This window comes from Siphateles boraxobius, unplaced genomic scaffold (assembly GCF_051911475.1).
Source record: "Siphateles boraxobius isolate OS27281-9 unplaced genomic scaffold, OSU_SipBor_1 18, whole genome shotgun sequence".
Lineage (NCBI taxonomy): Eukaryota > Metazoa > Chordata > Actinopteri > Cypriniformes > Leuciscidae > Siphateles > Siphateles boraxobius.
This window is the reverse complement of record NW_027508788.1, coordinates 12,408,353-12,420,744: the sequence shown is the minus strand read 5'-3', so window position 1 is coordinate 12,420,744 and position 12,392 is coordinate 12,408,353. Positions and strand designations below refer to the sequence as shown.

The 12,392-nt window shown below is 37.6% G+C and overlaps 2 protein-coding genes and 2 pseudogenes across 4 annotated transcripts in view; 2 read left to right on the top strand and 2 right to left on the bottom strand.

Annotated features, from left to right (window-relative positions):
• LOC143741201 (uncharacterized) overlaps positions 1-12,392 on the bottom strand; it is a 267,182-nt pseudogene that overhangs the window by 159,316 nt on the left and 95,474 nt on the right. The window lies entirely within an intron of this gene.
• LOC143741181 (uncharacterized) overlaps positions 1-12,392 on the bottom strand; it is a 169,932-nt gene that overhangs the window by 96,389 nt on the left and 61,151 nt on the right. The window lies entirely within an intron of this gene.
• Positions 3,833-10,989, top strand: LOC143741176 (uncharacterized). The gene is made up of 3 exons (XM_077233606.1): positions 3,833-4,008; positions 5,037-5,156; positions 6,102-10,989. Exons 2-3 carry the CDS (start codon positions 5,099-5,101, stop codon positions 7,052-7,054), a joined length of 1,011 nt encoding a protein of 336 aa, XP_077089721.1. The 5' UTR covers positions 3,833-4,008; positions 5,037-5,098; the 3' UTR covers positions 7,055-10,989.
• Positions 5,128-12,392, top strand: part of LOC143740664 (uncharacterized) — a 41,293-nt pseudogene continuing 34,028 nt past the window's right edge. Inside the window, exon 1 of the transcript XR_013204864.1 lies at positions 5,128-5,156. The product of XR_013204864.1 is annotated as an uncharacterized LOC143740664 (transcript). The remainder of the gene's footprint in view (positions 5,157-12,392) is intronic.

Sequence of the window (12,392 nt, the reverse complement as noted above, 5' to 3'; positions counted from 1 at the left end):
TCCGTGATGTTTGATAATGACGTATGCTCTCGCGTGGCCTCCTGGGATAGAAGAGTATCCATCGGTTGAGCACTCAAAAATCGGGCCGGAAGCAGTAAGCCATTCGGGAACTTCTCCCCTACTCTTTTATGAATACTGATGTTTCGAACGTACTGCTTCCTTCACGTACTGTTTTCGCCTACTATATAGTAGGAAAGTAGGCACATTCGAACGCACTTAAGTCCAAATCTCGCGATAATTGGTACGTCACCCAGGTAATTCTCGCCTACTCTTTTGGATTAATACATACTTTTTCGCTCGCCTACTCTTTTCCCATACTAAATAGTAGGGAAGTATGCGGTTGGAACGCAGCAGTAGTGTCCGTGACGTCACCCGTAGGTTTCTGAAGAGTGCTTTTGAAGCCTAAAGTAGGCGGGGCCAACCGTCGCCATCTTGGCATCGCGTCAGCTCTCGTCACTCCCGGATAAAAGAAAATGGGCAAAGAGGCGGAGCGTGGGTGGAGCTGAGGTACTAATGCTATGCTACTGGCCTCGTGCTAAAGTGACAGCTGAATGTAGAAGTAAAGCCAATAGTTAAAGTTATGTTTTTGCCCTTCAAAATACTATAATAATTAAAAGACGTAACTAAAAGTGAGACTATGTGTATCGGGATGCATTATTATTCTGCTAGTTAAATGTATTATCATGCAGTAACTTACAATATTGCTCTGAGCTTGTGCGTGTGACAGTGATTCATGCGCATACATGTCAGTCAGTGCGGCATCGCACGTCAAGTTCATCAAGAGCTTTATTCAGTTCAGTTGATTTTAAAATCTGATTTTGGCCGCTTCTCAATTTCTCAAATGGGTTAAACCAAAAATATTACCTCAGAAGTTCAAGTAAATGCACAAGAAATCCGCGCTCATTCAAGGGTGTGTATCTATTGCATGGACGGAGAGAAAGCACTGACACCTGCAGGATTTTCTCACGGTACTTTTTATTTAACACTTAAAAGTTTGAGAGCAACTTAATATAATTTAAACGGATGAGGTGTAAAAAAATTCACCCCCCTCACAGTTGTCATGAAGGGCAAAATTAGCTATATAGACCAAAACCACTTTTTGCTCCAGGCTGTAAACATATTTTTTTCTGCTGTAAAGTTGGGGATTTTAACATGGGGGAGATACAGATTTGACTCACTTTTGCACCCTGCCTCAAGCGGTCAGTCGATGAATTGCAGTTTAATTCACTTCCGTGTTGGTTTCAAGAGAGAGACGGGGAGGTTGCCGCTTGGGTCAACTACAGCTCGCTGCATCCTGCGGTGGATATCCAACCCGGCCCACATCCAAGTGTGACGTCAGAAGCCACGCCCATCCAAGCGTGCCGTCGGAAGCCACGCCCATCCAAGTGTGACGTCGGAGGCCACGTGATTCGATTTGTTGTACACATGCGCAAAATAGCGCTGCTTCCTGTCGGAAATATTTTTACGGTTATCATAGTTATTGGTTTATAATAAAGATGAGGTTATTTGTGTAGAGGTGTGACGCTACAGATTGTTGGTGCAGTTAAATTGTGACGCTTTTTCAGGCTTGGAATAGTATAATATACATATAAGGGAGCCTCTATACTAAAACTAAAACGAATTTTTGTCACTTTCTTAGTGATCCAAACTGCACTTATAGTTACCCCTTCCAAATAATAAAAAAATAAATGTAAACTTTTCGTTCGACATTGACAACTTTTCGACATTTCTTTATAGAAATATTGCTTTTTTACAACCAAAGAATTCACTTAATGCCTGTTACAGCAAATGACTTTGAAATCAAATATAGAACAGCAGAATGGAATTTATGTAAACCTTAAATTAAAGAACCAATATGGTGAGACTCAAAAATTAGAATATCATGCAAAAATTAATTTATTTCAGTAATTCAACTAAAAGCTAATACTAATAGACTCATTACATCCAAAGTGAGATATTTCAAGCCTTTATGCGTAATAAATTTGATGATTATGGCTTACAGCTATGTTGAATTACTGAAATAAATGAAGTTTTGCACAAACATATAATCTCAGGAGTATTTCTATAAAATGTTTTTTTTTATTCGAAATGCATGAAGCATTTTGAAAATTTCAAATTACACAAAACAAATTAAAAATGTATATCAATCTTTAAACAACTGAAAAAGTGGAGTGAATCTTACTTTCTTGAATTATGCTGTATATTGATTAACCTCCTTAAGTTGAACTAATTTGCTCATTATCAGGTAAAATAACAATGGAATCAGCATATGCAGTCACTAAATGATATGGCCAAATATCAGAAGGCAAAACTCCAGAATGATTAAAGCATGAATTTATTTATATATAAACATGTATTTATTTATATTATATGAAAGAACAAAATTATTTGTGCTAGAACAAAAGCACCAAAAAGATCCCCTTTCCTCCAGTTGCTGCAAGAATGGCTTCAACTCTGAGAGAGAGAGAGAGAGAGAGAGAGAGAGAGAGAGAGAGAGAGAGAGAGAGAGAGAGAGAGAGAGAGAGAGAGAGAGAGAAATATAAATTTGTTAACATGCTGAACTGAAATAAATATTTCTGATTTAACACTTAACACTTATTAAATGTTGGAGTTGTAGAGAGAGAAAGTCAAATATTCATGTTACTGACTTATATGGTTCTCAAGATGAAGAGAAAATGAGAATTTCTCTTTAGTCCTAAAAGTGCAGCAGGGACATTCAAACCACCCATCCAGGCAGTATTGATCTGCATCAGGCTTGATCTGAAAATGTGTAGGATGCTGTAAAACATGACAATGACAATAATTATGTGATCTTCCCATTAATCTAGAATAGATAGAAGGATACATACAAGTATCACAATCACTTGCTTTCAAAATTGTAGTACTCCTGAAAAGAAGTATAATATAGTTATGAAAGACTGCTGATGTGATGGCTGGCTTGCCATCACTGTATTTACTGTATTTACTATGAATCAATAATAAAACTTATTCATGTTACAACAGTTTATCATCACATTACATTATCTAAACATGTATAACTTCTTTGCATAGCAAAAAACTTTTTCAATATGCAGTATTTACAACTGACATAGTGACATATTCTCATATTCTTGATCTCATATTATTTACAGGTAGAATAAGATTTACAGGATGTAACGTCACACATAAGCACTGAAATAATAATAAATTTTTCATATTTACCCTTAATCCAAATAACAACATTAAATTGGTGATATAACAATGCAGTTAGTATAGTATACTAGTAATAGTATACTAAACAAAATTCTCAGTTAAGAATCTAACGTAGTTAACGTTACTGATAGGAAATTCACTAAGCCACATGTAACGTTAACACACAACTCAGTTAAGACATCGCAGGGGAGTTAAATGACCAAATATGTAAGTTGATGATAATTCTTAGCTCTAAAACAACATCATCAAACCTTATTGATTCGAATTACATCGATATTTTGACAAGTATTACATATGGCGGGCTTTCGCGCTGAGCAGGCATTCTAGTCAAGTGATCAACCGCACCAAACTATTATAAAAGTGATAAGAGCTGCTTTCAACAGGTAGCTAACACATCTCATTCTCATACAACGCATTCTTATATTATGTTGAACAGTGTTTATACTAAAACCGCAAGTGTGTTTCGTGCATTTTGTTTCGCAGTTAACTTCGTCTTCTCTCGATGCTTCTTCCAGTGTTTAATTGTTAACGTACGTTAATGAGAACGTGTCCAATTTGGGCATGGGCGTGGTGGCTGCTGACGTCACACTTGGATGTGGGCCGGGTTGGATATCCACCGCAGGATGCAGCGAGAGGCTTCTCGCTTGGGTGGGACTCATCTCTTCACCACACCGGCAGTAGAGGCGCTCGAGCAACCGAAGCAATGACACACATCCGAGTCTAGGTGAAGAAGAGAAGTGAGCGAGGGAAGGGAACATAAACATGAGAAGTGGAACACAGCCGTTCATTCTGCTCTAAATCGACTGTTTTCAGACTGTGAGTACATTGATTTTTATCATTTATTAGGAGAAATCGAAATCTAAACGACTAAACGAGTCAGTTCATTTAGTGAATCACTCAAGAAATGAATCGAAATTAGCCGACTGATGTTGTTCATTAACGTTACGCTCGTGAAACGTAAACTCGCGTTACTGACTGTTTTTCACATTGCAATTCGTGAAGCTCATGGGTTGAGTTTTCATTTTATGTAATGAACAAATGAAACCTGGTAAACAGAGTTTTAGTGCGTGTAAATCTTATCTAATGTCAGAGCAACATAAAAATCAGCCAGAGGAGTCTAATTGTTTCTAAACAGTTGTTTGACTAAAACACTTAAAGCTGCATAATTGAGTTATTGTACGTTTGATGATCATCAGCTAAATGAAACTTTGCTCATGAAATTTGCTAAATGAAACCTGGTAAACCGTTTTTATTGTAGGGGTGGGGATGTAGGGAACTATCGCGGGGCTAGTTGTTAAACACATGCTAGCATGACGAAACTTTGTGTATTTACTAGTTGCCATATCAACACTGTATAGATAAAAAAAAGTGCCAACATTTAAAAATCTTTAACCTATCACTGAACATTTAACCTTAGCAATTGGAAGAATTTTACTAAGTAATTTTTTTAAATCTCTTGTCTTTTGTTTTTATTTAAAATGAGACAAATCTGATATTATTTTCATCTCACATCTGTTATTTAACAGTTTAGATAGTTCTTTAATGCTTCGCTAACTAGCAGAACACACTGGCCAGGTTTAAATCTCAGTTGTGCAGGTGGGAAATGTTATAACACTGCGTTACAGTGTGCGTTAGAGCTATGCTATTCTATTCAATATTTTTATGAATTCTAATGAGAAACCATGAGAACAAAGGTGAATAAAGACTCAGCGCCAATGTTCAGAATTTATTAATTATTTTTATGTTTTGAACTATGCTGCATAGCAGTGTTTGTTGTAAAAAAATAAAAAATTGAACTGTTTTACAGCAGTTTAAATGCTGGGAATATTCCCATCTTCCCACAGGAGAAGAAGAAGCAAGCAGGAGGAATTACTCCAGGAGAAACTACTGACACACTATTGTAAAGATGGAGATTAAGGAAGAACCCTGCAGAATAAAAGATGAAGATACAGAGGAACAAATAGGTTGGTGTTTTCCTTCATTCTCTTTAATGACTGATGAGGAACATTAAGATGAAAACTGACACTTCCTCCTGAGACCCAGGCATAGACTTTATCCTCTGTAGAGGACATTTATATTTTAGCGAGATCTTCATACATGTCTCAGTCCTGTAAAGAGCACATTCAGGGTTTTTCAGAGATACCAAATGTTTGGAGGTTTTACCATTACAACTTCCACTCCTTGGTCTTTAAAAATGACTGACATTGACTGAATGATCAAATTTAGCACTCTTATGGAAATATGATAACATTTTGTGTGTCTGAGTTTATTTATATCGGAGTAATTTTCCAATTGTTTGTCGTAAATAAACTTCTCAACGTTATGGGGTTTCCACTCAGAATATGAACGAAATATTCAGAATATATTACAGGGCACTGATTTCATACGTGTCCTCTGTAGAGACACCAGCATGTTTATCAGGCATTATGGGGAGATGCAACGAGTAAAAAGGCAAAGAAATTTTAAATCAGTATTCTTATGAAATTTAAGATATTCTTATGAAACCTGTTTTCAAGTTTTATGCAAAGTTTGGTTAAAATGGCCTGAAACCTAAAAATTGATTGGTATATGAAAAAAATAAAACATTGTTTTCGCCTTTACATGTCTTATCATGCCATTTTATTTTCTTAATAACAGAGTCCTGGTGTCCTCTACATACAGCATAAAACATGAATAAATTCTCCAATGGTTTCTCACGCCACAAACAATGACAATGACAAACTAGATTCACAAAGAAATCTCTTATATTTCTGGTTCTCAGGAGTATATAACAATACATCTAGATACTAGTAGACTCGGTAGTAAACTAGATTTGTGCTACATTTAAAATTAATTCTTGATTTCTTCGTTTCTCATTTTCCTTCTTTGATTGAATTTGGGGAATTTATTATTTAATATGTTGATTTTAGACCCGATGGAAGCGAATAAAGACCAATGGCAACATTTCACTAATGAAGATGGAGAACTGGCATATAAAAATGAAGACAAACGTATGTTTGAAAAACCTAATTTCAAAAATGAAGATGGAAATGTAGTCGTTTCTCAGACTGAAGAGAATTTCACACAAATACAAGCGGAAAAATCTGGAGACAAAGAATTTTTCACCTGCTCTGAGTGTGGGATGTTTTACGTGCACAAATCAGACCTTAATAAACACATGAAATCTCACACTGGAGAAAATCTGTTCACATGCATTCAGTGTGGAAAGAGTTTCACACGTAAATCAACCCTTAACAGACACACGAGAGAACACACTGGAGAAAAACCATTCCCCTGCTCTCAGTGTGGAAAGAGTTTCAGTCGCAAAGAGGACGTAAATGTGCACATGAGGATTCACACTGGAGAAAAACTGTTCAAATGCACTCAGTGTGGAAAGAGTTTCACTCATAAAGGAGGCCTTAATGTGCACATGAGATCTCATACTGGAGAAAGGCCTTATACTTGCTCTCAGTGTGGAAATAGTTTCACATCCCAAAGCGTTCTCACCACTCATCTGCGCCGTCACTCTGGAGTGAGATCATTCAGCTGTGATCAGTGTGATAAAACATTTGTTTTGGCATCAAGCTTAAGAACACACCTTAAAACTCATGCTGGTGTGAAGCCTCACTTTTGTTCTTTTTGTGGAAAGGGTTTTTCACGACTGCAGAATTTAAAACAGCATGAGAGTGTTCATACTGGTGTGAGACCTCATGTGTGCTCTGACTGTGGGAAGACCTTCACTACATCCAACAATTTAAAAACACACCAGAGAATTCACACTGGAGAGAAACCGCACCAGTGCTCTTCATGTGGAAAGAGTTTCACCCAATTATCTACTCTACAGAAACATGAGAAAAACCGTTGCCCGACATTTTCTAATTAGCATGTTCAGATCCATCACTTACAAGTAAATATTTTGACATTCAGATTAATCAAAAGCTGGATGATTTGCTGAAATTAGTAGTGAAGTTTGATTGTTTGACAAGAGGAACATTTGGGGAAGGTAAAATAATATTTAGAATATATGAGGGATTTGGGTAAAAGTGGCAACAATAGTCTATTAAATCATAATCTAAATTTCAAATAACTTGTTTTAGATGTATAGACATGATGCATTAAAATATTAAAGGCTTTTTTGCATGGAAAAATATTATAATAAAATTGCAGACAAACAGCAAATGCTTAACAGCTTTAATAGTCATATTATTGCATTTGGGTCTACATTCAACATAAATAGTTGTAACTTAAATTTATAATTTTTTGATGCAGAACGCCGTCTATGGATTGGAGAGTTCGCTTTTGAACAAATGTTCTGTTCTGATGTCTCTAAAAGTGTCACTCCTTAGCCGGAGCACCGATCGCCATCAAAGGGCACTCCTGTCTCCTTGATCATATCATGAACTATATATCCCATATAACACATTGCCTGCCCTCATTAATGCTTGATTACTTTCAACTGTGTATCATTATCCTATTAAGCTCTGCCTATAGAGGATATACACATGGCGTCACCGTCGACTGGAGTGACTTTGGTTACGCCCACTGAGTGATAAAATCATACCCTATAGGGGTGTAACGGTTCTCAAAATTCACGGTTCGATACGATACAGTGGTGTCACGGTTCGGTACGTTTTCAATACAGCAAAAAGAAAGAAATGCCAGAGAAATGTCCTATTTATTAAAAGAAAAATTATTTTTAAATAAGTGTGAGTTTTCCTACATCGAAACTTTTAGTTTTATAAATGGGGGAAATCTTTGAAGGATGAACAAATGTTTTGGTCATCACATTAAAAATAACATTTAAATATCTTTTTCCAGCACTTCAAAACTCAAATATTATCATGTGTGATGTACTTGAAAGCATTTTACTATTTCTGCCAAACTTCCATGGTTACAACTTACAATTGAGTGTTACTACAGTAAATCCATGGTGAATGTTGCTGATCTGTGGACTTAAAACCTATAACTAATTCATTCATGGAACAATGTTTCTCCTGGTTTCCACATCAGTGCTGTTTGATCCGATAATAATGAAGAAATTTTAATGCTTCTCACTATAGATCTCGCAGCGATGTTATTACTTAAGTGGCGAGTTCAAATGCTTTGTTTACTGGATCTCTTAGCGCTGTGTATATAACAATACAATATATACAATACAATACAGTGTCGCTTGATCAAGATCGGCTCGCGCTGCACTGACATTGGTCCAAACTGAAAAACGGTCCGTGAAGAAAAAAAAAACAAGTAGCACAGTTTCGTTCCGCTTTGCCATTTGATGTTGCACAACGATGTGGTGGACGCGCTAGCGCGGTTTTTGGTCTGCAGGAAAAATGGTCCAACGAATCGTTCGGTTTGTAATGCGTACCGATCCGAAAGCCGCATACCGAACCGAAAGCCTCGTACCGAACAGTTCAATAGGAATACCTGTATCGTTACACCCCTATACCCTATATATTGTATTTTTATAAATTGTACAAGTCATCAATTAAAAACCATACCCTATATAGCCTAAATTGAATTCAAATCTCATCAATTAAATATTTACCATCTTCTTTTCTGTGTAATTTGATGTTTTTAAATAAACACAGACAAACTATACAAGTTTTAGGGCTAGACAATATGTCTATGTATGCATATTGTGATAAAGTTAATTATTTCCATAATGTAATGATAAAAATTAAACTTTCATATATTTTAGATTCATTGCACACCAACTGAAATATTTCAAGTCTTTTGTTTTAATACTGATGATTTTGACATACAGCTCATGAAAACCCAAAATTCCTATCTCAAAAAATTAGCATATCATGAAAGGGTCTCTAAACGAGCTATTAACCTAATCATCTGAATCAACTAATTAACTCTAAACACCTGCAAAAGATTCCTGAGGCTTTTAAAAACTCCCAGCCTGTTTCATTACTCAAAACCGCAATCATGGGTAAGACTGCCGACCTGACTGCTGTCCAGAAGGCCATCATTGACACCCTCAAGCAAGAGGGTAAGACACAGAAAGAAATTTCTGAACAAATAGGCTGTTCCCAGAGTGCTGTATCAAGGCACCTCAGTGGGAAGTCTGTGGGAAGGAAAAAGTGTGGCAAAAAACGCTGCACAACGAGAAGAGTTGACCGGATCCTGAGGAAGATTGTGGAGAAGGACCGATTCCAGACCTTGGGGGACCTGCGGAAGCAGTGGACTGAGTCTGGAGTAGAAACATCCAGAGCCACCGTGCACAGGCGTGTGCAGGAAATGGGCTACAGGTGCCGCATTCCCCAGGCCAAGCCACTTTTGAACCAGAAACAGCGGCAGAAGTGCCTGACCTGGGCTACAGAGAAGCAGCACTGGACTGTTGCTCAGTGGTCCAAAGTACTTTTTACGGATGAAAGCTAATTTTGCATGTCATTCGAAAATCAAGGTGCCAGAGTCTGGAGGAAGACTGGGGAGAAGGAAATGCCAAAATGCCTGAAGTCCAGTGTCAAGTACCCACAGTCAGTGATGGTCTGGGGTGCCATGTCAGCCGCTGGTGTTGGTTCACTGTGTTTTATCAAGGGTAGGGTCAATGCAGCTAGCTATCAGGAGATTTTGGAGCACTTCATGCTTCCATCTGCTGAAAAGCTTTATGGAGATGAAGATTTCATTTTTCAGCACGACCTGGATCTTGCTCACAGTGCCAAAACCACTGGTAAATGGTTTATTGACCATGACATTACTGTGCTCAATTGGCCTGCCAACTCTCCTGACCTGAACCCCATAGAGAATCTGTGGGATATTGTGAAGAGAAAGTTGAGAGACGCAAGACCCAACACTCTGGATGAGCTTAAGGCCGCTATCGAAGCATCCTGGGCCTCCATAACACCTCAGCAGTGCCACAGGCTGATTGCCTCCATGCCACGCCGCATTGAAGCAGTCATTTCTGCAAAAGGATTCCCGACCAAGTATTGAGTGCATAACTGAACATAATTATTTGAAGGTTGACTTTTTTTGTGTTAAAAGCACTTCTTTTATTGGTCGGATAAAATATGCTAATTTTTTGAGATAGGAATTTTGGGTTTTCATGAGCTGTATGCCAAAATCATCAGTATTAAAACAATAAAAGACCTGAAATATTTCATTTGGTGTGCAATGAATCTAAAATATATGAAAGTTTAATTATTATCATTACATTATGGAAAATAATGAACTTTATCACAATATGCTAATTTTTTTAGAAGGACCTGTATATAAAACATTGATATATATATAAAACATTGATATAAGTAATTACCCGGATTTAGACCTTCCTTTATTGTATTTATATGAAGCATTCTCAGGCAAATTATCTTTATGTATTTCCCCAACGTCAAAATCAGCCACATATAGGCTAAATGTTAGGAAACACGATGGCTGCATGTCAATATCCAAGGATCACTGGATCTTTGGTAAGTTGTAAAGAACCCTATCAAGTCCAAATTTTAGTTTAAAGTTCTCTCTAGTCTAAAGTTTTAGTTTAGTTCTCGTGTTTTGGCAGTTTCCTTTATTAAATTCATTCACACAACAGCTCTTTTGCCACTGATTTTAGTGCATACCCTCTTTATAAGCCCTGTGTTTTCACTTACTCTTTCCAAAGTCTTGTTAGTGTCACACTGCATTTCTGAGAGCTCTCCCTCTGGTTATCCGTGTTTTGGTTTTAATTTTCTGCTTGGTTTCTTTTACTTTCTCCTTGTTTGACTGTTTTTCTGCTCTGTCTCTTTTGGATTATCTGTCCTGTGTTTTGACCTGTTGCCTGTTTTATGGATTATGATTCCGAATTTCTGTAATAAACGACTGCAGTTGGATCCTCAACCAGTGTGTTTCAGAGTATTTTGTGACAAAAAGATCTAGATGTGAATAAATCGCCAGGTCCTGACCATATTGCAAACTATCCCTTTAATGACACAGATGGCAGCAGGAATATTAAGCTGATGTCACTTTAAGACCGAAAGCACGGATTCAATATACTGTTACACATGCAACTTATTTCCCAAATGTTTACGTTCACTTAAGACATACAGTGCTTAGCATACGTGAACACACCCATGCTAAAGTTTACTCAAAAGAGGAATAAAAAAAATCATCTTTTGGAAATTGATCTTAATGCCTTAATGGAAAAAAAGGAAGAAAAATCCAACCTTTAAGGACACCAATTTTCTTTGTGAATGAATAATGTATCGTAAATAAATGAATGTTCTTCCTTAAAATGCAGGGTTCATAAGAAAGGACACCCCTATGTTAAATTCCCATAGAGGCAGGCAGATTTTTATTTTTAAAGGCCAGTTGTTTCATGGATCCAGGATACTATGCATCCTGATAAAGTTCCCTTGTCCTTTGGAATTAAAATATCCCACATCATCACATTCCCTTCACCATACCTAGAGACTGGCATGGGGCACTTTCCATAAGCGCGCGTTATTTGCCAGCGTTTTTCAGCGTGTTTTTTGTGTTCACACCCAAGCGATTTTCGCTGACGATGAGCCGAGTGAACATGCAATTCCCTGACATTAGATGGCGCTTAATGTAAAACAGAAATACCCCGGTACCCCAGGCTTTTCCATTTCTGTTTTACCTCCTCCACTACACTACACAAACGATGGCGATTGTCAAACGTTTGTTGGAAAAAGTTACAAGCCTATGTACATGAAAGACAATTAAGTGAAATGAAACTCACCATCAAGGCCCATTTGCTCTGCAGTACCACTCCATAACAGTTCTCTTTTATCAATATTTTTGTAGTTGCTGTCGTGTTTGTCATACAGTTCCTTATGTTCCGACACCAACGAGACCAGCAGCTCTACATTTATCTTGGCTTGCATCTTCCTCATCTTCTTCCCGGCAGTGTGTAGACGCTACTTGGCGTATATCTTCTTCGCCGTTACGTATGTGTGCTCGGCAAGACCGTTTTGTGTTTGAGCGCCCCCAAGTTGTGTTTTACTGTAACTTCAGAAGCTCCAGACACGTGAGCAAAAGCGCCAATCTCATTGGTCGGATAGTTTTTGACGTGCCGCGTCAAACCAAAAAATTACGCTTTTACCCGTGCCGTTTTTCGCGTCGGCGTCAAACGTCGGTGAATATTGCGCACGAAATTCGTCCCGGTGTGAACAGTCCTTTAGGCTTACTGAAATAAAACCATGCCAATTTCTAGGTATGGTGAGGAGTATGGGATGATGGGGGGCTATTTTAATTCCAAAGGCCAAAGACCTGTAAGACCT